The sequence below is a fragment of the Xiphophorus maculatus genome, chromosome 21, assembly GCF_002775205.1.
Source record: "Xiphophorus maculatus strain JP 163 A chromosome 21, X_maculatus-5.0-male, whole genome shotgun sequence".
Classification (NCBI taxonomy): domain Eukaryota; kingdom Metazoa; phylum Chordata; class Actinopteri; order Cyprinodontiformes; family Poeciliidae; genus Xiphophorus; species Xiphophorus maculatus.
The window spans coordinates 198910-224975 of record NC_036463.1 but is presented as its reverse complement, the minus strand read 5'-3'; the positions used below and the strand labels follow the sequence as shown (position 1 = coordinate 224975).

Below are 26066 nucleotides of genomic sequence, written 5' to 3'. Positions count from 1 at the left end.
ATATATTTACATATACATACTGTATCTGCATTTTTTGAATCTTTGCAAGGACTGCTCTTAAGTTGCTTTTTATATTAACAGCATTTCATATTTTTACAATTTATAGCATTTTATATTTTATTTTTATTTTATCTACAACTACTACTCAGTGGTAGTTGTTATTGTGTCTTGTCTCTATGCTGTAACTGCGAAGTAATTTCCCTGCTGGGATGAATAAAGTACTTCTATTCTATTCTATTCTATTCTATTCTATTCCATGAGGTTAAGCCTTGTACTGAATGAACCAGGGAAACAGTACAAGTTGGGGTAACCCAAGTCTGACTCTGATTGGCGTCACTTTGGTTCCTTGATGCCTTCCTCCTGCTCTGTTGCGTAACAAAGCCACTTTTTGACAGTAAGGCTGTAGTTCATGTCTGTCAGCTTTGGGTCAAACTGCTGAGCAGCAGCAGTTGAAAAACAGAAATATTGGGGGGCCCGGGGGTTAGGCACCACTGATCTAAAGTGTACCTATTGTTTTATTGTGCTAATTTTCTGAAGCATGTTGTCTGTAAACTTTGAATATACTGACAATTTGTACAATTCTGTGATAGTATATTGGCAATGTCCTCTTGAAAAATGTGAATATATTGAATACACAATGTAATTTGTTTCACCTGGAAAGTGTGTTGTAATTGATCCTTCTTTGTTCTGGTACCTGATGTGTTTGCAGTACTGTAGTGTGTAAGAAGCATGTAATGTACAACGTGGGAAAGCAGATTAATAAAAGACATTAACTAAAATTGTACTTCATTACAATTACAATAAACCAAAAAGGGAATTGTAGCATACTGTAATCACACTACTAATATATAAAATATGTAATGTCAATATACTTAAAATACATTCTAAATATATTTTAAATGTAATTTGATCACAAAAATAGTACACTCAAAATATACTAATCAAGCACATTTATATTACATAAAAAGCAATATACTTAAAGTATATTAAGTATAACTTAAATTGTTCCAAAAAAGTACATGAAAGTACACTTTAATCCAATTTAAATACTATTAGACACTAAGCACAAAATTTGTTGTTCCAAAATGTTAAGTTAACTAATCCTAAGTGAACTTAAAGTGCACCAATTTATACTCATGATTAGTCTGACTTAAAGTATGCTGGCTTTAGTATATTCCAGGGTTTCTTAGCATGACGGGATCATTGTTAAGAATAAAACATTCAGGATTTGCAGACAGGTTTAATCAGGAGGTGGACCTCTTTCATATTTCAACTTTAATTGTGTATACAACTGAAAACAGCAAGTATGAAAAATACATAAGTGGAACAGCAGATATTCAGTCCTTTATTTGCATGTGTGCAACTTAGCATCCATGTTTTATCACCTATCAAACTATTCTTCCCAGAAAAATGGCTTTGGGGTATTTGTCCCTCAGAGATGACCATTGCACAAAAAAATAGTCAGATACCAGGTACAGGATCCTGCCGGTTAAAGACAGTGTCTGCACTCGGCAAATGCTTTCAACATACACTATCCCGACTTTCTTTATTCCCAGAATTCTGAGTAAAAGTCCAGTTATACATAGAGGAACGCAGGTCCCTGGACCATTACACAGCACCTGTGAAAACACACAGACACAAAGAGAGAGGGCTGAGCACATTTCCAGGATATAACACTGACAAAGATCAGAACATGTTTGTCTCTTCAGGATGGCAGTAAATGGGCCATGTAATGGAAAGTTGGCTTTAATCAGAGAAATGGAGGTTGTAAACACACTTATATTCAAAGTTGAAGGCCACATTTAGACAAAATGCTTCTCATGCTATGAACACAAAGTGGAATGAGAGATGAAGTGATTGGGCTTCTTACTGGCAAATATTGATTCACAGTTTTTCATTCCAATGTGATCTTCTCCAATGGGTAATAAACATGCTACATCATTACCCCCAATGATATGTGGAAAGGTGGCCATTTTTATTTACATGTAGGTTTTGGTTTTAGCTTTCTAGGTTTGTGAGTTGTATTATTTATTGAAGGAGCAGCCTCTCACTCCCTGGCTGAGCTAGAGGCTACTGGTTATCTCCTTGGCTGTGAACCTGGTCACAGGTCCTGACGCTCGCATCCGCATTGTTGCTGCTCAGAGCTTCTGGCTGCAAGTCGATGGCTCGTCCACAACTGTCAGTGCCAGTCATCGATCACGGTGATCCTCTCAGCAGCTTGCTGTCTTGCCTCCCTGTAATTAGTCACAGGGAGAGACCTACGACTAATTACACAAGTTTCTCCCATCTGTGGTGATGGGAGATGGAAATAACGGGGCGTCTGGAGAGAGCACGGGACAGAGAGAGAGACAAAAGCAATGAGGGCATTGCCAACACCCAGCCTGCTTGCCAGGGACTGGGAGGAAAGACAGAAACTGCTGAGAAGATGTAAACCAGGCATGCAGAAAATGACCAGGTACCAGCATTGATTTGCAGCCAGAAGCTCTGAGCAGCAGCAACAAGGATGCGAGCTTCAGGGTCATCGCAGGTGATGGTGTAAGAGAGGAGTAGCCCCAAGGAAACCGAGACAGTAAGGTTGTAGTGGGGCCACAGAGGGGCTCACCTGAGCTGAAACTTGTCACTCAACATTGTTGTGCATGTTGGCCAGACGGAGAAGAGGACCCGCCCAGGCCTGGAACAAGGACAGGATGGAAAGAGATACCAGCCCTAGCGCTCCAAGAGCTGGATCTATGGCTCAGGGTCAACCACAAAAGAACTGCAGGTGGGAGCCATCGTTTCACTCTTATTGTTAAGACTGCTGGACATTTTAGAATTGCATTGTGCTGTCACGTTTTAAGTAAAGGTCTTAGGCATCACTTACTGTACAGTTTTTTAGGGTCCAGATGTATAAAATCAAGAAAATGTAATCACAGGAAGCCAAAGAAGCCCGACAAGGTTGATTTGAGTCTACAACTTGGATTGCTCTTTGCCAGACACCTAGAGAGGACATCAATGCTATTACTTATTGTGTGACCAACTACACTGTGTACACAATTATTACTCAAGTTGTAGTTTTGATGATTAATTTTATTGTTGAACAGCTACAGTGCTCTCTGTCAATCCAAAATGTTAATAACCTCTCAAACCTGAATATTTAAGAAAGTAAAAGTGAGATTGTGGCTTTTTTAAAACAATATTTATGTGTGCAGGATTATTATCCAACTGAATTTAAACTGAAACTTTTCCCATCTCACTTGTTTATTGTCATCTGTTAAAGTGAGAATAATAAATATACAATTCAAAATTGACAAACATTTCTGACATTTGAAAAATAAATCAGTGACCAATATAGCCACCCTTCTTTTCAATAACAGTTATAAGTCCTCCACTAATGTAGTCTGTCAGTTTCTTGATCTGTTGACGATCAACCTTTAGTGCAGCAGCAACCACAGCCTCCCAGACACTGATCAGAGATGTGAACTGTTTAAGAAGGGCCCACAAGTTCTCAATGGGGTTTAGTTCTGGTGAGGAACGGGGCCACTTCATTGTTCTTTCATCTTTAAGACCTTTACTGGCCAGACACATAGTGGAGTAGTTTGATGCATGTTATGGAGCATTGTCCTGCATAAAAACAATGGTCTTCTTGAAAGATGCAGACATTTTTCTGTATCACTGCTTGAAGAAAGTGTCTTCTAAAAACTGGCAGCAGGTTTGGGAGTTGATTTTGAATCCATCTTCAACCTGAAAAGGTCCAACTATTTCATCTTTAATGATGCCAGCCCATAGGACTACCACACCTTCACCTTGCTGCCGTCTGATGTGAGGTGGAGCTCTGTGCCCATTACTGATCCAGCCACAGGTCCATCCATGTGGTCCGTCAAGAGTCACTCATCTCATCAATCCAAAAAGCTTTGAAAAATCTGTCTTGATCCAGTTTCGATGTTTCAACAGTGTGTCTTGTTCAGTGGTGGTCAGGTTTCAGCCTTCCTTACCTTGGCCATGTCTCTGAGTTCTGAACATCTTGTACTTCTGGAATTCCAGGCAGGTTGCAGTTCTGGAATATGACAACACCAGAAGATAACGAGTTCTTGGTAGCTTCATGTTTGATTCTTCTCAAATCTTTAGGAGTTCTCAAAACGTTTCCTGTGACCCTGTTTACCATTTGCAGTAAAACATTTGATGGTTCTATGCAGGAGCTAATCAGCTATTACTGAGAGTTCCTCGGACCCGACTTAAGATGAAAGGAGATCGGGCTTTTTCTGTTGCTCCTATTCTATGGAACAATCTACCTTTCCAAATTAGATCTGCCCACAGCCTGGATCATTTTAAAATGCTTCCCAAAACTCATTTTTATTCTTTGGCATTTATTTGAAGTAGTGTTTTGATACTCTGTTTTTATCAATTTGTGTTATTGTCGTTCTTGTACAGCACTTTGGTGCAGTTTTACACCAGTTTTTAAAGTGCTATATAAATAAATTTGACATTGAGTGGAAATTAGCACCCGCCACTGGCCAAATGCAGGTAAAAGTATGGAGTGGCGTGTAAATTGGAGCAACGCATCCACCACTGTGACGGGTTGACAATTTGAACAGGAAAAAAAAACTGTGTTCAGTTTGTGCAGGGGAGGACTGACCATCTGGATTACAGACTGACGCACATACTGTATATGAGGCAGCCCTACACTGTCATGATTTAACAAGAAAATTATATTAAATATCATTTGTATTGACAGCGACAGCCCATTGGTTGATTTTATTGACGGGCATTCGGCTTATCCAATGAAGTCTCTCGGTCCTACTTGGCCTGCCCCTCCCCTCCGAGATCAGATGAGAGAAAAACTGAAACAACAAAAGCTAAAAAGCGTATAAGCCCATTCAGAAAAATGTGTTAAACTAACCGATATGTTAATTACTACACTAACTTTGACCGTTGGAGGAGCTTCAGTAGCGGACAAGGAGAAGGAATGAGCGATTCAGGGGCTTTATTATTATCGTCGGAGGATGATGATGAGAGAGACTTGACCAGGGACAGATTGAGGAAGAGTTCAGGTTAGCTGCTGCTGCCTGGTTAGAAGGAGTGGAAATGTTCATCAAGCTTCATCCAGGCAGGAAGACAGATGTGTGTGAGTCCGGGTAGGGGAACCAAACATTGAACAAGCATTTAGTCAGAAAAACACTGAGTAAGTAATAAGCACGTTCTGAGATGTTTTTAGTAATAATAATAAGAATTGTGAATTTCAATAGGAAATGTAAAAAGGGAAAAAAATATAACAGCTAAAAAACAGCTATTAATACTATTTTAAAAATGTTTAAAAAAATGACTAGACACATCTTTAATAAATACTATCTGGGGGAGTTGAAGCCAAAATGTGGAAATGTTCAACATAGAAAATGATTGCAATAATGTTAGGGTTGTGTAGTTAAAGTTTGCTGAACTTATTGCACTACACCTCTGTTAAGGTGTCCATGCTTCATGTTAAATTATTCTGTATATGTGCATCTGTATGGTAAACGTCTCGTCAGTAAATTGGTTTTCATATAGTTAAGAATAAATTCTCTACCAGCCACTGTGGCTGGTAGAGAACATTTTTAATTTAGACCCCTGGCTTTTATGATCATGCCCCGATATCTGAGCAATTTCAAGAGTGCTGCATCCCTCTGAAACAAAGAAACGGTACTGTGACTGCAAGGACAGTCACAGTACCGTTTCTTTATATCAGGATGCAGGGTTTTGCTAATTTGAGAATATCAATTGATAATTATGTGTTATTGGAAGATTAATGCTTGACTATAAAGTCTTAAAAATGCAAACATTTAAAAAACTTAAATTAGCTATGCTTAGCCTGGTGGGGGCTCAAGTAAAGCCTAGTGGCCCACCAGGCTTTTAACACACTGAGGGAAACGCTGAGAATGTTTAATATAAAGACAGACATTCTTTATATCTGTGGGTGGGACCGACTCTGGCTGCATTCAGTCCAGCACTGGGCAGCCTGATAAAGTCAGAAGTTTTCTCTGCAGCTGAGCCTTTTCTGTGATTGGGGTTGAGGAGGGTTCTGTCCCGCTATTGTGAGGACAATTCCGAAAAATAAATACAAAGTTTTTCTAACTTCAACATCAGACCTACGTTTTTATTCACAAATAAGTGTTGGAAAATATATAATATATATTCTTGCCCATAATTTGATAGAGGCGTAGATCCGCCCCCCTCCTCCTCACCATGGACCCGGTGTCTGAACAACATGGAGGAAGAGAAACTGAGTCATTATTAGACTGAGGGCAGCCAGACTAGTTTATTTCGCTAATTCATTATATTTAGATAAATATTATTGCTTAGGGGAACAAGCAGGCCTTCTGACATACATATTAAAGAAAAATGTAAAAATTGAAAAAAACAAAAATGAAAATAAAACTCAAAAAGGGCACTAGGGGCATCAAGGATAAAAGGGCAGGGGCTAAAGCCCCTTCTGTCCCCCCCCCCTCATCACGTGCCTGCTCCCCGGGGCGTTGTGAGTCATTTACAGATTGTGAAAATGTGGATTCTGAGCTTTAAAAGGGGGGGAAACACATGGAAATAAAAAAAGTTCTTGTGCACTAATAACATTTTAGGGTGACCTATAATTATAATACAAGAAAATAACTTGAGTTGCATTGGCAAAAACAAACATTTTCTTTCAGTCACTAGATAGTCCAACATAAATGATTTTATTTTATGTGTTAAGATGCAATTAGTCAGCGTGGGGCAAAACGCTGTTCACCACCTCCTCATCGTCAGATCACCTTCAGCACAGCCGCAGACCGAGCTCTGCACACCTGTGGCATGGCAACAGTATTGAAAAACTAAAGTTCTGTCACTAACCTGAGAAACTTTTCACCGATATCTTCAGGCTTTTTTTAGTGTCCTGATCATGTTTCCATTTATCCATTATTATTTTTAAACACAGCTAAGCTAACTGTAGTGCCTTTGAGCTCACATCACGGCAACTAAACAGTTGTTCATTACAGTTTGAGAAAGACTGCCTTAGAGTCAAGCAGGTGGTTCCTACTTCCAGCAGCTAAAGATATGGAAAGATGTTAGCTACCAGAGGTCTGGAAATATCCATCTGGACAAAAGGCGTTGCTACAGAGCGGGTCAAAAACAAAATCAGAACCTTGTGGTTCACACTCATGTTGTCTACCAAAGCAACTGTACACTGTGCTCCTGGCAGACAAGTCTCTGGAGCTTTTATTCACATTGGTTTAACTCTAATCTTAACTTCATCAACAGAAAAAAAACACTTGTTTTCTGCTGTTGCGAATCATCTGAAAACAAATCAATAATATGAAGTGCAGAGAGAATCAAAAGACATGGTTGTGTCAAGGTTATGGGTCACTCACCACATCAGGCTGGAGTCTGAACACCAAAGGGAGGGAGTATCTCAGAGCGCTCAGGGTGCTAACAACAGAGGAACTCCATGACTGGGCCACCTCTCGGCTCCGTGGGATCCGATTGATGGTGAACTAAACAGTTAAAACATAGTCAGGATTTTCTTCTTTTTGATCTGTAAAGTAAGTAAATAATTATATCTTCTTTGAGATAACAGGCAATGAGTCATTTCTATCATTGTGCAGGAGTGATGCCTACTCTTCTTTGCAGAATTGTTTTCATTCAGCCACATTGGAAGATATTCAGCATCAATGTCCTCTTGAAGATCATGCAACAACATTTTAATCCGTAAATTCAGACGTTAACTAGGGGAATCCCAACTTTTTATTTTGTTTTCTGAACCAATCAGCGATGGACTTCCAAGTGTGCTCCAGATCATTGTCCTGCAATAGAAATTGATGGTGGGACATTATCTGCTATAGAGCAGAGATCATGTTTCCATCAACAAGTCATTCAGGTCCTGAAGCAGTAAAACAATCGTATACCACCACGCTATGACCACCATGTTAGACTAGGTAGGATATTGTTTTTATGAAATGTTGCATTCATTTTACAACAGATGTAACAGGATGCACACCTTCTGGAAAATAGTTTTAAAACCCTAGAGCTGCAAAATATATCATCATAGCAAAATCAATGTGCTCATGTTCCAAAGAATTATTTAGTGCTATAATTGTTGGCTAATGTGTTCAAATTGTTAGGAACATAAATTGTTCATGCCAATACACCAGTTGGAGTCTCATGGCAGCAGAATCTCATAGAGCACAAATAATATTTCCCAAAATGCTAAAAATCACAGAGTGATGAAAGCACATATGGGAGAGTGAGAAAAGGAGGTGATATTGTGTACGCTGCAGCCCTGCTTCCAGACTGAGAGTTGTCAGGGACTTTGATCAGGCCCAATGTGTTGCTTTTGGAGATATTCCTCTTAAGCCAGAGTTAAAACACTTGTTGTATCCTCCCCAACTCTTTGAAGCGAATGACCACATTTCCCAGATAAGAAATGATGTTTGATGGTCTTTTTTCACCGTCATCTTATGTGTGACCTCCATACTTTTACGCTTTATTGACCTGCAATCCATCATCTCAACATGGATTTCCATGTTTGTTCATTTGCTCCTGTCTGGTGACCTCCACCTGCCTCATCAGGAATGCCTGAGCTGACTGATCTTAGTACTAAGAATACAGACCAGTGAGAGGCAAGTGACTCTCTTCAAACTTCTCCATTATTTGCCTTTCTGTAAATGGAAAGCAGTAAAATGTGTCAGATCAGTGTGGGACACAGACGTAACTGTTCTGTGTTCAGGAACATTTTTTTAGTCCTCTGGGTGCATTCTTGGTCATATTTGGCTTCTCCCATTGCTCTCCGGCCCTGTCTTTTATTTGGAACGATGATTTTTGATAGCAATTGAATTCAGTCATCCATGTTTCTATTTATGATTAGCTAGTATGGTCTTTTGAGGAACCAGGAGGATCTTTGAAGTTTAGGAAAGGTTATTGACCACATAAGTAAATGATTATTTTTATCATGAATAATGGAATCTCTTAAGGACATTTTCCCAATCAACATCAATTAACTGTGCTGCGAATAGAGGTTTGAAACCATAATCTTAGATACAACATATTAAAAGACAACATTTTTTCTCACCATCTGAAGTTAAATCAGACCAAATCTTTTGTTTTACGTCAGAATCACCAAAGTTATTTTCATTTGCTCAATGCCACAATAATGAGAGAAGGAATATGTCAATGATTTATTTATTTATTAATGTTTATGTACATTTGATAAGTATGTGGCAGAACTGCCTTTGAACTGGATGGTTTGGGCAAAACCTTTTGTGTTTCCTTCCACAAGGTTTTCACAATAGTTTGCTGTCGTTCTGGCCCATTACTCCTTATGGAACTGGCATAACTCCATCAGGTTTTTAGGTGCCTCAATCTCACAAATCTTTCCAGAGTTGCCCACATTCTCCATAGGACTGAGTTGAAAACATTAACTTGTTCTTGAGCCGCTTTATACTCTGGTTGTTTGCGGAGGGTCATTGTCCATCTGGCAGACTCCGATGACCCTGAGCTTTAACTCCTGGCTGATGTCTTTAGATGTTGCTTCAATATTTTTATATATTGTTCTTTCCTCATAATGCAATTTATTAAATTCAAATTCAATTCAAAACTATTTTTTAATCCCAGAGGAAAATTAAATCTTACAACTCATTTAATTAAAGAGTTATTGTAGATGGTCATGGCAGAGGACACTAGCTCAGGTTATAACAGAAAATAATATTAGCTACCATAACTATGCAGATGATTCACTGCTCTACATTACGATGTCACCAGGTGACTCTGAACTCATCCAATCACTGAACAGATGCTTAGAACAGATAAATGTGTGGATGTGCCAAAACTTTCTCCAGCTGAACAGAAACAAAACTGAAGTTATCATCTTTGGACCTAAAGAGGAACGATCTAGAGTCAATGCACAGCTTCAGTTATTACAACTAAAAACCAGCGATCAGCCCGAAACCTGGGAGTAGTTATGGACTCTGACCTGAACCTCCAGAGCCACATAAAGACAGTTACAAAGTCGGCCTTCTATCACCTGAAGAACATCAGGTGATAGATGTTCTATTGTAGATTTTTGGACATATGCTTTAGCAGTGCTGTGGTCAGGATCAGAGGACGAATGTCTCAGCGAGATCTAGAGAAACTCCTCCATGTGTTTATCTTTAGTCGCATTGATTATTGCAACAGTGTCTTTACAGGTCTGTCTAAAAAACAAAACCATCCTCCAGCTGCAGCTGATCCAGAATGCTGCTGCTCGCGTTCTCACTAAAACCAGGAAGATAGAGCACATAACACCAGTTTTAAAGTCCCTCCACTGGCTCCCTGTAGCTCAGAGAATAGACTTTAAAATACTGTTGTTAGTTTATAAATCACTGAACGGCTTAGCACCACAATACATTCAAGATCTGCTGTTGTTGTATCAACCTTCCAGACCTCTCAGGTCTTCCGGTTCTGGTCTGCATTTCCAGAACCAAACAAGGAGAAGCACCATTCAGCTTCTATGCACCACAAATCTGGAACAAACTTCCAGAAAACTGTAAAACAGCTGAAACACTGACTTCCTTTAAATCTCGACTGAAAACCCAGCCGTTCAGAGTTGGTTTTAAGAATTTAATGATGGAACTTGACTTAATGTCATGTTTTGATTGTTGATTCTATGTTGCATGACTTTGTGTCTGTTATGATGTAAAGCTCTTTGAAATGCCTTGTTGCTGAAATGTGCTATACAAATAAAATTTGACTGATTGATTAATTAATTGATTGATTGATAGGAAGGATGTCCTGTAGCAACAACAGTCTGTATTACAACAGTTTGAAGAAGCCTTCCACTGATTTTTTTAAAGGCAGTTTCATAAAGAGGATGGTCAGGGTTGCCCATAATTTTCTTGATTTTATGCTATGTAAGGCAGCTGCTCCCTGTTGTAAACCACCTTGTTGCTCTGGCTACACATTATAACAAAAGAGCAAAGAATAAGTATTGGCAAAAACAATCAGTCCTGTTTAGGAATGCTCCAATCAAGTTTATTACTGAGAATTCCGATCACCCATGAGGGTCGATCACTGTCGATCACTGATACTGATCACATGGATTGGCTGTTCGTTTTTTGCTTTAGGTATAAATGCTGCTATGTAATCTGGCAAAACGAAACCATAAAATCAGCTAATATTGACAAACGCTCAGTCAAATGTTTTTTGAACGTTACTATTTAATAGTTAGACTTTCACACTAAAATATACATAAAGTCAAATAAATATCACAACACTGCCTATATAAAATAAAAAAGGAAACATTCATTTAGAGTCAAATGTAGGTTGCATCAAAATAAACAATCCTTAGTTACTAAATCAAAATTCTACGTTTTATGCTGACTCTGATCTAGTGGTGTAATTCTGCAGAATACAGGGAGAAAGCAGAGGAGCTCAATTTTTTTCACAGATCATCTATCCCATGATGGACGGGCGACCTGTCCAGGGTGTACCTCGCCTCTCGCCCAATGACAGCTGGAGATGGTCACCAACACCCCTCCCGACCCAAAAGATGTACGTTAGGACATAGCAAAAGTTTTAATTCATATGTAAAAACTAATTTCTAAGTTACATGCTGCAGCTTTAAGCAGGTGTTCAATGTAAGAGATTACTGTTTGGTGGAGTGGGAACTGCGCTACGTTGGAAATATTATGTCTCAGTAGCGCGTCGCCGCGGCGGTTCAACAGTGAGAGCAGAACCCAGCCTCTTCCACCGCTAGCCCAAAGACTTTACTTATTTTTGGATTATTTGCTTAGCTTTCTTACCATCATACTAATCCGGCTGAGTGCAGGCAATTTTGTGCTGCTTTCCAAGCTTACTGTGGGTCATACATTAATATTTAGCTAAGTCATGGTTTAAAATCATGCATGACACAAAAGGTTCCCCTGCTTAAATCAGCACATGTCTTAAGTTTACCCTGAACCATTTGGATGATCCAGAGGAGTCATGGGAGAAAGTTATGTGGTCAGATGAGGTCAAAATAAAACTTTTGTGTTTTATTTTTGAGTTCTAAGAGAAATTAATTTAATCAAAGTATGTCATGAACATGTGTGCATGTATTCCACCTATATAGGTAGTGGAGACCTAAAGCAGTGGAGACTGTCAGCAGCATTAAGTTCCTGGGGGTTCACATTACAGACAACCTTGGCTGGACAACTCATATCACTTCACTGGTGAAAAAGGCACAGCAGCACCTGCACTTTCAGTGACGGGTGAGAAGAGCTTCCCTCCCCCCCCCCCATCCTCTCCACCTTCTACAGAGGAACCATTGAGAGTCTGCTGACCAGCAGTATCTCCATCTGGTCTGGAAGCCGCAAGGCCTCAGACTGGAAATCTCTGCGAAGACAGGTAAAGACAGCGGAGAGTTTCATTGGAACTCCACTCCTCCCTATCCAGAACATTGCACACAGTCGCTGCGTAGCCAGAGCAAACCAGATCCTCTCTGATTCCACCCATCCTCTCCATGGTCTGTTCATCTGGTTGCCGTCTGGCAGGAGAGTCTGTAGCATCCGCTGAGGAACAGCCAGGCTCAGAAATAGTTGTCTCCCACTGGCCATCAGATTGCTCAACAATGCCATCATGAAGACTGTCTGAAAAATACTATGTTATATATAATCTGCACATTTTGGACCAGAACCCATCTAATTCCTGAGCATTATGATGTTTGGACTTTCCCATCATGTCTATACTTGCATAACTGTTTGAGCAGATGAAGGTAGTACGTTTTGAGCATGTAGAAATTGTTCTCAAGGCTGAACTAGACTGGTGAAGCTCCACAATTATCTTCCTGATATTTTGACTAATTTCTGAGCATATGAAAGGATGAAAGGATGATGTCACAGAAAGCAGGGTTTTCCAGATCTACCTCCAATTAACTCTGTCAGTCAATCAAAAGTTTGCAAACCCATGATGTCATTATCTGGGTTTTCGGTCATTGTTTACAGAAATAGTAATCATTCTGTACTTAAGCCTCTGATTTTGAAGTCGTTAATTAAAGAAAATCCTTGACATATTCTCTCTCGCTCGCTCTCATTGTGGCATTTAGTACATAAATCTTTCAGGTAATTCGAACTGATCTAAAACGAGAAGTTCCCTCTGATTTAACTTCAGACAGTGAGAAAATAAGATGTCTTTTCATTCAGTGAACTTTTGGTTTCAACGATAGGTTTCAACAGCTGCTCTGGTTCTTCCTGCTACAGTACAGTCGACACGTCAATGCCTTTACCTGGACGTCAGTGTGCGACTGTGGTTTAGAACTTTCAAAGGCGACAATTTTCTCCTCACTCATCTTGTCAGTGTCAGCGATCACGTAGTGTCGAGGTGTGTAGGCAGCAGAGAGGCTCTCCATCAACCGCATGATCTCTGTGGTGTGACCACCTAGAAACACGAAGAGCAAACAAACAGGAAGAGAAACTAAATCAACATGCAGCTGCATCACCCAGGGAGCCTTGATCACCAGATTCTTTTTACTGACGATCCGTCACTAAAGTGAACACAGGACAGCTGGCCTGACCTGGTTAGACATGGTGGTGTGAGGCAGAAGAGGCTGCGTCTCTGACCAACTGCCTGCCTGCAGTGCGACTCTGCCTCCATGTTGAATCTTACCTGATCCTGCAACGACCAGAACAGCAACATGGCTTCTGGTTTTGGGCGGATGATTAGATCCCGAATTTAAGACAAAATAAACCCGAAGAAGAAATAATAAAGCTGTCAGGAACAGAGAGAACACAAGTCCGAAAAGCAACATCACAGAAACTACGGAAGCTGTTTTAAACCAAAAAGGTATTACTTCTTCTTCTTCTTCTTCTTCTTTATGGCGGTTGGCAAACAACTTCTAGGTGCATTACCGCCACCTTCCAGATTGGAGTATGGATCAGACATTTACCTATTGTAATCTCCCCATATTGCCCGTTCTTCTTAGAAAACTAAAAATACTGTTAAAATCTACATCCCCAGATGATCTCTGAAACAATTTCCAAATATCCAATTTATTTTTATTCCTACTTAAATCTTTAAGTAACACCTCTCTTTCCTGAACATATTTATTACATTCTAAAAAATATATGTTGGACTGTTTCTAATTTTCCACAATAGTTACAACAACCTGTATTATGTTTATTAATAATTTTAAGAGTACTATTTAATCCTGTATGTTCAAATCTTATTCTAGATGTAACATCACCTTCTTTTTTAATTCTATTACATTTCCTTAATTCCCCAACTTTTTTTGGATGCTATAATAAAACCTAGCATTGCCTCCTCTATCCCACTGGTTTTGCCAATTCTTCTTGATATAAATTTTAATAATATTCTTTGCCTCATTTTTACTTATTTTAATATTTAAATCAACAATATTCTTTTTTGCAGCACTCTTAGCAAAACTATCAGCCAACTCATTTCCTACTATACTACACCAATGTGGGCAGGAATCCAAACAAGTTTAACATGAGAACCATAATTTTTAATCCTAAATATTGAGTGACTTATATCCAATATAATATCTTGCCATGATTCTGAATTTAACTCTAGAATATTTATTAATACTTATTGAATCTGAACAAATTAAAACCTTCCTCTCTCTTGTTTCCTCAATCCACTCTAAAGCCATTAAAATTGCCATTAATTCACCTGTGTACACTGTCAATTTATCTGTTATTCTTATACTTCTCATACTATTTAAATCTGGAATTACAAATTCTACCATACTCTACCATCTAACATTTTAGAAGCATCTGTATATATTTGTAATACTCTGAATATTCTCTTTTTATATAACTTTCCACCTCCTTTTTTTCTAACTGTCTCCCTTTTCTCAGTAAGTTTAAATCAACTTCAGTCCAAAGATCCATGATGGAATAACAGGAATAACAACCACAGGACTAATTAAAAAGTTATCTATTCCTACATCTTTTACTTTATTTATTATCCACCCAAAACTATTTATTTGCTTCTTTTCTTTTTCTTGACAAGGTTGCAGAGTTACATATGGAGGATGAACTTCATTCTGTCCTTTAATATTTGTCCAATAAATTATGGCTACTTGTTCTCTCCTGAGCTCCAGTGGCATCTCACCATCTCAACCTGTAGAGCTGAAACTGGGGTAGTTTTCATGGCTCCACAACAAAGTCTTAATGACTGATATTGTATTATATCTATTTTTTAATAAACTACTTGAAGCTGAATTGTATAAAATACAACTATAATCAAAAACTGATCTAACTAGTTCAATATAAATTGTCTTTAATGCTTTTCTATCTGCTGCCCATTCTTTGCCTCTCAAACATCTCATTATATTTACTTTTTTTTTTTTTTTACTTTTCTCAACTATTTTATCTACATGTATCTTCCAGATAAGTTTTTTCTATCAAACCAGATACCCAAATATTTAATTTGATCTGTCTTTTCTATAACATCCCCATATAATTGGAGATTTACATTAATATTTAATTTCCTATTTGTAAAAACAACAAATTTAGACTTGGATGATGAGAATCTAAAACTCCATTCTAAAGCCCAAGCTTCTACACTATTTAATGCCTCTTGTAGTTTCCTATTTACAAATTTTGTATTTTTCCCCCTCTTCAAAATAAAACCATCACCTACAAATAATGATACCAAAAGATTTATCTATACTACTAAAAATATCATTAATCATTATAATAAATAGCATAGGACTTATTATACTACCATTTTCAACTTGATATTTTGAACTTATTTCCCCACCTATTTTTACTCTAATATTTCTTTCAGTTAAATTTGTTTTTATCCATATATATATTTTACCCCTTATACCTATTTGTTTTATTTTAATCAACAGCCCTTCTGTCCATAACATGTCATAAGCCTTTTCCACATCCAGGAAGACTGCTATTAAATTCTCCTTATTAATCTGAGCCCGTCTAATTTCATGTTCCAGACATAATGCAGGATCTATTGTACTTCTGCCTTTTCTAAATCCAAATTGATAAAACTTAATCTGCTCCTTAGATTCTAAAAAATAAATTAATCTGTTATTTACCCTTTTTTCCATAATTTTACCTAAACATGATGTTAGAGCTATGAGTCTATAACTTTCAGCTGAATTAGGATCTTTACCAGATTTACAGATGATATAATGATAATATACTATAATACTATAATATAAATAATAATGGCTTCTTTCCATTTATCAGGTAATATCCCTTCCTCCCACACCTTATTATACAATTCTAATAATATTTCTTTACTCAAATCACTAAAATTATTTAACATACTATAACTGATTTGATCATTAGCAGGAGTCGATTTACTGGAATTCTTCAATGCTTTATTTAATTCTAACAAAGAAAACTTCATATTAATAAAATCCTTACACTCTTCATCATTATGAAATAATTCAATATTTCTCTGTAATGTTATTTCATGTTATTTCCTATACTGACAAAAATTGGATAATGATCACTCTCATTGTACTTTCTTTAAATACTCTCCAGCTGCAACTATCAGCAAAAGATTGAGAAAGTAAGGTCAAATCAATAGCCGATTCCTTACCTCTTACCAAGTCTACCCGAGTGCCTACCCCGTTAATTAATATTACCAATTCTTTTTCTTCATTATCTCTTCTAAAATCCCTCCATTATAATCATCTTGATCTCTCCATAAAGTGCATTGAAGTTCCCACACCAAACTATTTTCCCTCTCCAGTGCTCTAGGATTGTTTCAAGTTTTAACTTTTCTAATTGTTTGCAAGGATTGTAATAATTTATTATTTTAACATTCCCATCATTTGTCCAAATTTCTACAGCAATAATTTCTAAATCTGATATTATTTGGAGCTGAATAAATTTTATATTTCCTTTACAAATATGGTAGCCTCCTCCATTCCCATTTATTCTGTCTTTACATAAGATTGAGTAACCATGAACACTAAACTGCAATGACGGCTTGAACCATGTTTCTTGAATGCATATTGCATCTGGTTTTGTATTTAGATTATTAATGAGCCTTTAAATTCCTGACCATTTGCTATTAGACTGCGAGCGTTTCATTGTAATATTAGAATTATGTGATGATTTGAGAAGCCTCAGCTTCAGATGATCCTTCCTCATCTCTTAGCTCATCATGGATTTTTTCCCAAGATAAATCTTTGGCATTAAAAAACTTTGTAGCTGCCTTTACTATGATTTTTATTTTTTCAGTTTTAGTTCTTGCTCATTCTGAGCAATTTATGATATATGCAAGAAAAGGAATCAATTTTTTCAATGTAATGCTACACTGATTATTGTCTGCAATTCTTTTCCTTTCATAATTTGTTTTTGGATCATTATCATTATTCTTCACTTCTCTCACTGCTTCAGCATAAGTAATTCTTTTATCAGTTTGAACTTTTTGAATTTCAGCTGCCTCTTTTCTTACCATGCACCCTGCATATGCAGCAGTATGATTTCCTCCACAGTTACATTTTACAGGATTATTTCCATCTGTTCACCTCCACCCCTATCACATCTGTTTCCCTTTACAAACGTTCGCAGTTTGTCCAAACCTTTGACACTTATAACATCTGAGAGGTGGTGGAATATAAACTCTTACATTAAAGCTGATGTAACCAATCATCACCTTATCAGGCAGAACTCTATCTTTGAAATCCAGTAGTAGATGTACTGTCCATTTTCTCCCCACTCCTAAAAGCCTGTAATCTCTCCTCCTTTCATTATTTTCTTTAGCTCCTCCAAGTTTCTCCTACAGGAATCCCTGATATTACTCCTTTTACTCCTCTTTCTTCCCCAACTACCTTTCTTTCCAGCATTTCTTTTTTACACACCATTTGTAATTTTAGGGCCTTATTATTTTGCTCAGCATTTTTACAAATGATAAATAGGCTTCCATCCCTTAAGACTTTAGCTAGTTCTACATCTCCAATAACTTTTTTAATCCATTTGACAAACTGATAGGACTTACTCCAATCATATCCTGTCCAGCCTTAAATTTTAATATGACTTTAAAATCTTCATTATTTTCTTTCTTATTTCAACTCTTTCTTCCTCATCCTCAAGAGATCTTTTACCAGCACTTAGTCCCTTTAAACCTTATCTTTTCCCCCTCCCCTCTTCTATTTTCTGCTATAGACCATCCTGTGTCCATATTTTCATCTTCCAAAAGCCCCTCACTACAACTAGCCATCTTAATCCACTCACAATCCAGATTATGCCAAAACCACCTTTAAATGCAACTTATGACTCGCCAGATAACGTTTTAATCGTATTCCGTCGAAGCTTCCCCAACCTCCTGTTCAAACTCGCGCTCCTTGCCTCTCCCACGCCGAACCGACCTATTACTTCTTCTTCTGAATTTAATTAATTTTGTTGCATTGCGCCCTCTGTGGTTTGCTTCAGTGACAACTTACATCAAATCTGGATTTTTACTTTTTCAGTTCTGCTGAAAAAAGTAGTGTGTATGAAGCATGTAATGTACAAAGTGGCAAAGCAGAATAATAAAAGACATTAACTAACTAAAATTGTACTTCATTAGCAATTATAATAAACCAAAAGTGTAATTGTAGCATACTGTAAGCACACTATTAATATATAAAATCTGTAATGTCAATATACTTAAAATACATTCTAAATATATTTTAAATGTAATTCAATCACCAAAATAGTACACTCAAAATATATTAATCAAGCACGTTTATATTTCATAAAAAGCAATATACTTAAAGTATATTAAGTGTAACTTAAGTTGTTCAAAAAAGTACATGAAAGTACACTTAGTACACTTTAAATTATACAATTTAAATACTATTAAAATACACTAAGCACAAAATTAGTTGTTCCAAAATGTCACACTTTAAGTTAAGTAATCCTAAGTGAACTTGAAGTATACTCATGATTAGTCTGACTTAAAGTATGCTCAAGTATACTAAAATTGAACATACTTAGTATATTTATTTTTCACCAAGGTAGACTTTCTGAAAAATCCCCTTCTAATGTTAAATATATGACAGATTACTGGATAAAAGAAATTTCTACTTGCTCATTTCTGGAGGCTCAAACATACTATCACACAAAACACTGAAAGAGAATTTTGAAACGGTTTCTCTTTATTTGCCAAAGTTATGAGGGGTGGGAGGTTGATTGATTATATAGTTAAAGAAATGACTCCAGAGATTGGAAATATTATATTTTTAGATTTCTGCAATGTATGAGCTCATGTTTATGCAAATCTGAGCACAATTACTCAACATTTTATGTATGTCACTGTTTACATCCTTATTGTTTATTTTGTATTAATAAACATTTGAAAGGTTAAAAAATAAGCCAATGTAAACCCCGAGCTGGGCTGAGTTGTCTGAAATTGTTTTTGATACATTTGATCATTTGCATGACTGCATATTTATTTTAAGTATTTATTTTAGAGAGATTAACCAGCATGCATTGCCTCCAGGGCATGATTAATTGGATGAGGTGACGTCAGCTCACTTGAACACACCCGTGTGAACTCTCGCGCCATGCCTTCTCCTATTCCCGACACGCGCCTGTTGCGGAAAGACATCTACCCGTCTGCAGACGTCGCGGCTTGTAGCAGCCCGCTCTTTCAGCTGTCCCAAGGGTCCACCTTGCAGGTTCCCCCCCAGCGGTTCCATGGTAAAGTCGCAAGCCGCCTCTGGTCCTCCGTGATTTACTGGGATCAACTGCGCTCCGTGGAAGTTGTGGGCTCCGGGGGCTTCGGCTCCGTCTACAAGGCGGAGTACCTCGGGGAAACTGTTGCGCTGAAGAAAGTGAAAAAGAGCACAAAGAACAAACTGGCGTCCCGACAGAGTTTCTGGGCTGAGCTGAACGCCGCACATCTCCACCATAAAAACGTCGTGCGCGTCATCGCCGCAAGCACGTGCGTGCTGGCGGACTTGGAGGATGAAGCGATCGGAGCGATCGTCATGGAGTTCGTGGGCAGCAGAAATCTGCAGCAGATCATATATGAGAGCTCGGAGGAGCTCGGGGAGGACCGGTGGCTGAAGTACTCCACAGACATCGTGAAGGGGTTGAGCTTCCTTCATTCCCACAGTGTTGTGCATCTGGACATCAAACCAGCCAACGTGCTGGTGTCGCGGGGAGAAGTGTGTAAAATTGCCGACTTTGGTTGTTCCCTGAAGCTGGAGCGTGACTGTGAAGTGAGCGCCGTCAGCCCCCAGGTCAGCCACGGATGTGGCACGTATTCACACCGAGCCCCGGAGCTGCTCAAAGGTGAGCAGGTGTCTCCTAAAGCGGACATCTTCTCGTTGGGGATAACCATGTGGCAGCTTTTGACCAGAGAGCCCCCCTACACGGGTGACAGGCAACACGTCCTCTATGCTGTGGTGGCGCACAATCTGCGGCCGTCTGTATGTGACCACCCGGTGTTTCTTTCTGTGCTGGGGAAGCGGTGTGCGGCATTGCTGGGCCGCTGCTGGAGCGCAGATGTCCGCTGCAGACCCAGCGCCGAGGATGTGCTGCATCAGCTTGAGCTCCTAAGGTCACCTAGATGATTTTGTATTATTATTATACTTTTGGAGAGTTTCAGTGGAGTTTAGATGGTGTTGTGCAGCGAAACCCTGACAGGATCGCAGCTTTCAGTTTGGACATGATGTGCCTCACACTTAAACATCCAGACGGGTTGAAGACTTGGGTTCTGCCTTCTAAGCAGTCAGCAGACTAGCCTTTTCTTAACAACTCCAAATGTATGTTTTGTTTATCTAAAATTGATTCAAATGGTTTTATTAAAATTGTTGTAACTATATATATATATATATAAAGGTGTTTATTTCTGCACCAGATTAATTTATTAGGCCCAATTCACATACTGTATTTCTCGAGCTGTAAATATAATTTTTAGACAATGGTTAAGAAGACGATTAGGGCTGCTGACAAAAAAGAATTGAGTTTAATCTCAGATTAAAATCAGATTTATTTATTTTTTCAGTGGTCCTAATCCTCTTCTTGGAATACTGTACTTATTAGGACACATTTCAGTTCCTACTTAAGTTTTTGGTTTTTAAATGACTTTGTATGTTAAATTTAAAGTAATTATTGTTGATATGAATAAATTGTAGAAATGTGATGTCACTCAGTGTGGCAGCATATTGAAGCTTTGTACTTTCATTGAGATTGTTTTCTTTTTCAAGCCTTCATTCCCAACTTTCTGGAGGAAAATGCTTTTTTGGACAATCATTCTTTTTTAGTTTTGGATACTATGCAGTTTTTAAATTTAATTAGTATTTTCCATCAATAAGAGCCAACATACCTAAACACCACAAGGTAACCTGAGGCATTACATGCACTGAAGAGGTAGACAGATTGGAGTGTGGGTGGATTGCTATATCCTGCAATGGCTTGACCTGTTGCCTGGTGTTGGAACCAAGTGTCTGTGTGAGTACAGTGTTGTTGTGAACATGCTCAACTTTCTGAGACTCTTAGGGACTGTTAATGCTGCATCCATGACACTTCGAATGATCTTTACTTATTTTAGCTATGAAATGCTCAAGCTTAGCACTTATGAAATAAGATTGTAATGTTTGAATATAAGATATAAAACATATATAAAAGGGTTTATATTTATTAGGGTTAAACATATGTAAACATATATAAAACAACACCTCAAATTTGTTCTCTGCCGCTTCTGATCGCTCCTCATCACAAAAACAAACATATGCATTATGGAAAATCATTTTATATATGAAATGTTTTTAACCATTTAATTGGGAACATACACACAGAAGGAACACAGGATGCTCTCATCAAATGGCAGCCAGTGCAGTTAGAGAGAGGTTGCGTAATCCAAGATGAGGCTCAGCTTCCTGCTGCTTCATCAGCAGGAAGCTGAGATTTGAATGGACAATTGCGAAAATTCGGTGATTTTGAAGAAAAATGTAATCAAAATTGGTTTAGCTAAATGAAAAATAAATACTGTGCAAACCACAGGGTGAAAATAGCAATATAAATTATCTTGTCATTATATATTATTTTTCCATGATGGCATGTCACTGGTTGAGATCCATCAAAAGAAGAAGCGGTTTTGAAGTGATGCATGTGATAGAATGTATGCAAGATTTTCAAAGGTCGGGCTCCACTTCATCTTCTTTCTCAGGGCTAATGCTTGAAAATAAGAGCCATCAACCTCAGTGGACATGGATGGCTCAATGAGTCACCGGGACTGTTAATGGTTTAAAGCATTCACTAACTGCTGAATCATTGTTTTTATTTCTACTACATAAAAATGGCAGAGCTTCTCTTGGAGATTAGGAAACATTCGGCACAAACATGTTTTACCAGACTTAGGAGAACAAGAATTTAACCAATTGGTGTAAAATTTCAAATAAAAGTATAAAAGAATGAAAGCATTGTGTTGATAAAACACTAGAGGAAGACTTTTTATACTGACAGGAAGGTTATTCAGTGCTATAACTTTACTTGGAGAAAACTGTGACATCAGACCTAACATGGTCACATGTACGCAGCACACAAGTCAGCAAAACTGCTGAGAGAAAGACAGTGGTATGTTCATAGAGTTAAAACCACAAAGTGTTTAGTCACATAAATGAGCAAAAAACTAGAATAAATCACATAATGGTAACTCTCTCTGGTGAAATGTTTGCTGCTGAGCCAACCGGCTCCAGGCGCCGGGCCTTGCAGGGACTGGTGTCCAGACCCTTGCGAATTTGGTGAAGCTTGTGACCTACACAGGGAAGCAACATTAGCACCTTTCCCAGTATGACACAGACAGGTAGAGCTAGGGACACCACAAAGCTGGGGGGTAGGTAGAAGCGGTAGGCATCCTCATCCAAAGCCCGTCTCCAGCCAAACAGCAGGCCATGAATAGTAGCAATGAGAAGGGCGATGTAACCCAGAGTGGTCTACGGAGAAAAAGAATACGACTCATGTCAAAAATGGAAAACAGGCCTGTGTCCACCTGTGCACTGATTTTGTACACGACTTTTGGGTCACAATGTCTGCAGGTTGCTGCCTGTGTGGTTTCTAGAATAGGTTTTGCTGTCTTGTTTAGTGTGATGGCCACACTCTTAAGTCAGTAACTCTTTTTATGCACAATTTATTTTTTTATACAAACACAACACTTTAGTTTCAATACAACATACTGTATATTAGTTGATTTGGATACATTTATTCTATTATTAAATGTTATACATTTAGTTAACATATGTATTTATATCAACTTAAAGTTAATTTTGTTTTCTTAGTTTTGTTTCTTTGACCTCTTTTATGAGCTCTGATCTCTTGTCAGAGCTTATGAACTCTCCTTTGAGAGTATTAGGTATATATATATACATACTGTATACCTATCTATCTGTGCTACGGTAGGAAAATCTGATGAGGTAGCACTGATAGAACACCGGGCAGACAAAACTGCAGCCTCAGCTAAGGTCTGTGCATAACTCCGGGTCCACAGCAGTTAAAACCGTTGGAACGTTTATTCACCTGACCTGAAGTACCCGGTTTATTGCAGACCCTTCGATCTGATAAAAGAGTTCAGCTCCCTTCTGATCTTTGCTGACTATATTCCACATAAAGCAAATACTAAGATAGCTGAGAATGCCTCCTCATCCAGGACTGTTTTGAGATTACGCAATGGGAGGTTTTCAAAGAGAGCTCAGATCTAGAGAGCTACACATTTGCTGTTCTATCTTATGTGAAGTTCTGCACAAATGCTGTCTTCTTACCCACTAAAACTGGTAAGGTTTTTCCTGATCAGAAGCCATGAATGGAAGGAACTGATTTCTGCTCAAAGCCCGTGATGCTGCCTACAGGTCATCTGACAAGTTAGCCTACACTAATGCCCAAAGAGACCTGAAAAAAAGGAATACAGCTGGCAAAGCTTAGGTTCAGGCAGCACATTGAGGAACAATTCAATGATGACCCACAAAATATGTGGAAAGGACTAGGCACTATGGGAGTCTACAAGAGCACCAGCCGGTGGCTCAGTGGGGATCTCTCTTTTCCCGATACATTGAACAGTTTCTTCTCTAGATTTAATGCCACTAGTGGCAGAGAAAGCAATCCTCCCATCCAACTAGAAGAGATACATCAGCCCCTAATCCTGCACCTCAACCACGTGACTTCTTCTCTGAAGAGAATTAACCCCAACAAAGCTGCACAACCAAATAAGGTATCGGGACGGACCCAGAAGTCATATGCTGACAATTTGGTAGGGTCATTTTAGACATTTTCAATCTGTCCCTGCAGTTTTCCACTGTCCCTGTCTGCCTTAAGTCCTCCATCATTGTGCCGTTACCAAACAAATCTGCTATGACTGACTTAAATGACTACCACCCATTTGCAGTAACCCCAGTCATTATGAAGTGCTTTGAGAGGCTCATCCTAAAACACATCAAGAATAACCTTCCTGCTGGTCTGGACAGGCACCAGTTTGTCTATAGGAGGAACCAATCCACAGAGGATGCGGTCTCCATTGAACTACACACAGCCCTGACACATCTGCGGCATCCGGACACTAATGTTAGGATGCTATTCGTCAATTTCAGTTCAGCATTTAATACTATTGTCCCAGAGAAGCTGATAGTGAAGCTCCGTGACCTGGGACTTTCATCATCAATGTGTCTTTGGATCAGGGACTTTCTCACCAACCAGCCTCAGGTGGTGAGAATAGGGGACTGAATATCATCCACCCTGCAGGGCTGTGTGCTTCACTGGTTATTTTTACACTGTTCACCTATGACTGTGTAGCCATCCACTCCTCTATCAGGATTCCGAAGTTTGCAAATAATACCACCGTAGTGACTGTAAGTTAGGAATTAAAATAAACCTATCAGTGACTTTGATAACAAACAATGATGAGACCCTGCACAGAGAGGAGGTCCAGAACCTGTCCCAGTGGTGTTCAGTGAACAACCTGGTGCTTAATACCAGCAAGACCAAGGAGGTCATAATGGACAACAGGAAGTCCAGGAGGACAGTGCACCCACTTATTAGAATTCAAGGGGAGGTGGTGGAGGGCATAAACAATGTCAAATTCCTGGGCATCCACATCACCTCAGACCTAACTTGATTGCTGAACATCTCTTTTCTGATGAGGAAGAGTCAGCTACTGAACCTGTAGCTGACCACCAGGCCAGTTGTATTGCTGCTGATCCAACCCACCCAGGACACAAACTTTACCCCTACTGTCAGGGAAATGGTACAGATATGTAAAGTGCACAACCACTTGGCTAAAGAACAGCTTTTTCCCCCCAATAGCTGTGAAATCTATATGTCCACCTTCCATTCTCTCTGCCCCCTGCATACAAACCCACACCCTTATGCTGCACCCTAAGGACTAATAAAGGCTTTATTTATTTATCACTCAGAGTACCACTCCAATTTCATTAAGTTCTAGAAACATAATAAATAAAAATCTTATGTCTAATTAATTAGCCCTGCCTTGACAGCGCAGCGTCTGCCGTCAAGCGGGCGCTGTACCGGTCCGTCGTGGTGAAGAGAGAGCTGAGTCAAAAAGCAAAGCTCTCGATTTACCGGTCGATCTACGTTCCCACCCTCATCTATGGTCATGAGCTTTGGGTCATGACCGAAAGAACGAGATCGCGGCTACAAGCGGCCGAAATGGGTTTTCTCCGTAGGGTGTCTGGGCTCTCCCTTAGAGATAGGGTGAGAAGCTCAATCATCCGGGAGGGACTCAGAGTAGAGCTGCTGCTCCTTCACATTGAGAGGAGCCAGTTGAGGTGGCTCGGGCATTTGGTCAGGATGCCTCCTGGACGCCACCCTGGTGAGGTGTTCCGGGCACGTCCCACCGGGAGGAGGCCACGGGGAAGACCCAGGACACACTGGAGGGACTATGTCTCTCAGCTGGCCTGGGAACGCCTCGGGATTCACCCGGAAGAGCTGGAAGAAGTGACTGGGGAGAGGGGAGTCTGGGCCTCCCTTCTGAAGCTGCTACCCCCGCGACCCGACCCCAGATAAGCGGAAGAGGATGGATGGATGGATGTCTAATTAAGATTTGCCTTAATAACATACCAGAGTCAGGTTAATGTAACACACTTCCATCTCACTCACGGTGCAACACAGGATACAAAAACATGGCACTAAGCACTCTGG

At 39.1% G+C, this 26066-nt stretch overlaps 3 protein-coding genes across 8 annotated transcripts in view; 1 reads left to right on the top strand and 2 right to left on the bottom strand.

Annotated features, from left to right (window-relative positions):
- Positions 1-1257: 1257 nt before the first annotated feature.
- On the bottom strand, positions 1258-13789 carry alg14 (ALG14, UDP-N-acetylglucosaminyltransferase subunit). 6 transcript variants are annotated; one of them, XR_002751991.1, is made up of 5 exons: positions 13597-13789; positions 13217-13368; positions 7353-7475; positions 2861-4033; positions 1455-2755 (listed from the first exon to the last, which is right to left on the bottom strand). XR_002751991.1 is itself a non-coding variant. In XM_023326372.1 (4 exons), exons 1-4 carry the CDS (start codon positions 13736-13738, stop codon positions 1389-1391), a joined length of 648 nt encoding a protein of 215 aa, XP_023182140.1. In that variant the 5' UTR covers positions 13739-13789; the 3' UTR covers positions 1258-1388. The 6 variants fall into 6 exon arrangements, 4 of the variants coding, with proteins under 4 accessions (XP_023182140.1, XP_005816588.2, XP_023182142.1 ...); XR_002751992.1 differs by having other exon boundaries at positions 1534-1619; positions 2603-4033; XM_023326372.1 differs by lacking the exon at positions 2861-4033 and having other exon boundaries at positions 1258-1619.
- A 5616-nt stretch (positions 13790-19405) lies between these two features.
- Positions 19406-21144, top strand: mos (MOS proto-oncogene, serine/threonine kinase). Its single transcript, XM_005816304.2, has one exon. The coding sequence runs from the start codon at positions 19478-19480 to the stop codon at positions 20489-20491; it is 1014 nt and encodes a 337-aa protein (XP_005816361.1). The 5' UTR covers positions 19406-19477; the 3' UTR covers positions 20492-21144.
- A 413-nt stretch (positions 21145-21557) lies between these two features.
- steap2 (STEAP2 metalloreductase) overlaps positions 21558-26066 on the bottom strand; it is a 41592-nt gene continuing 37083 nt past the window's right edge. Inside the window, exon 6 of the mRNA XM_023326585.1 lies at positions 21558-22855. Coding sequence (XP_023182353.1) covers positions 22562-22855 — 294 coding nt within the window. The 3' untranslated portion in view covers positions 21558-22561. The remainder of the gene's footprint in view (positions 22856-26066) is intronic.

Coding starts and splice junctions, on each gene's coding strand:
- alg14 (XM_023326372.1), bottom strand. CDS start 13,738: ATGTTGCTTTTCGGACTTGTGTTCTCTCTGTTCCTGACAGCTTTATTA. Junction 7,476..13,216: donor AGTCGCACACTGACGTCCAG/GTAAAGGCATTG, acceptor TTAACTGTTTAG/TTCACCATCAATCGGATCCC. Junction 1,620..7,352: donor TCAGACTCCAGCCTGATGTG/GTGAGTGACCCA, acceptor GTGTTTTCACAG/GTGCTGTGTAATGGTCCAGG.
- mos (XM_005816304.2), top strand. CDS start 19,478: ATGCCTTCTCCTATTCCCGACACGCGCCTGTTGCGGAAAGACATCTAC.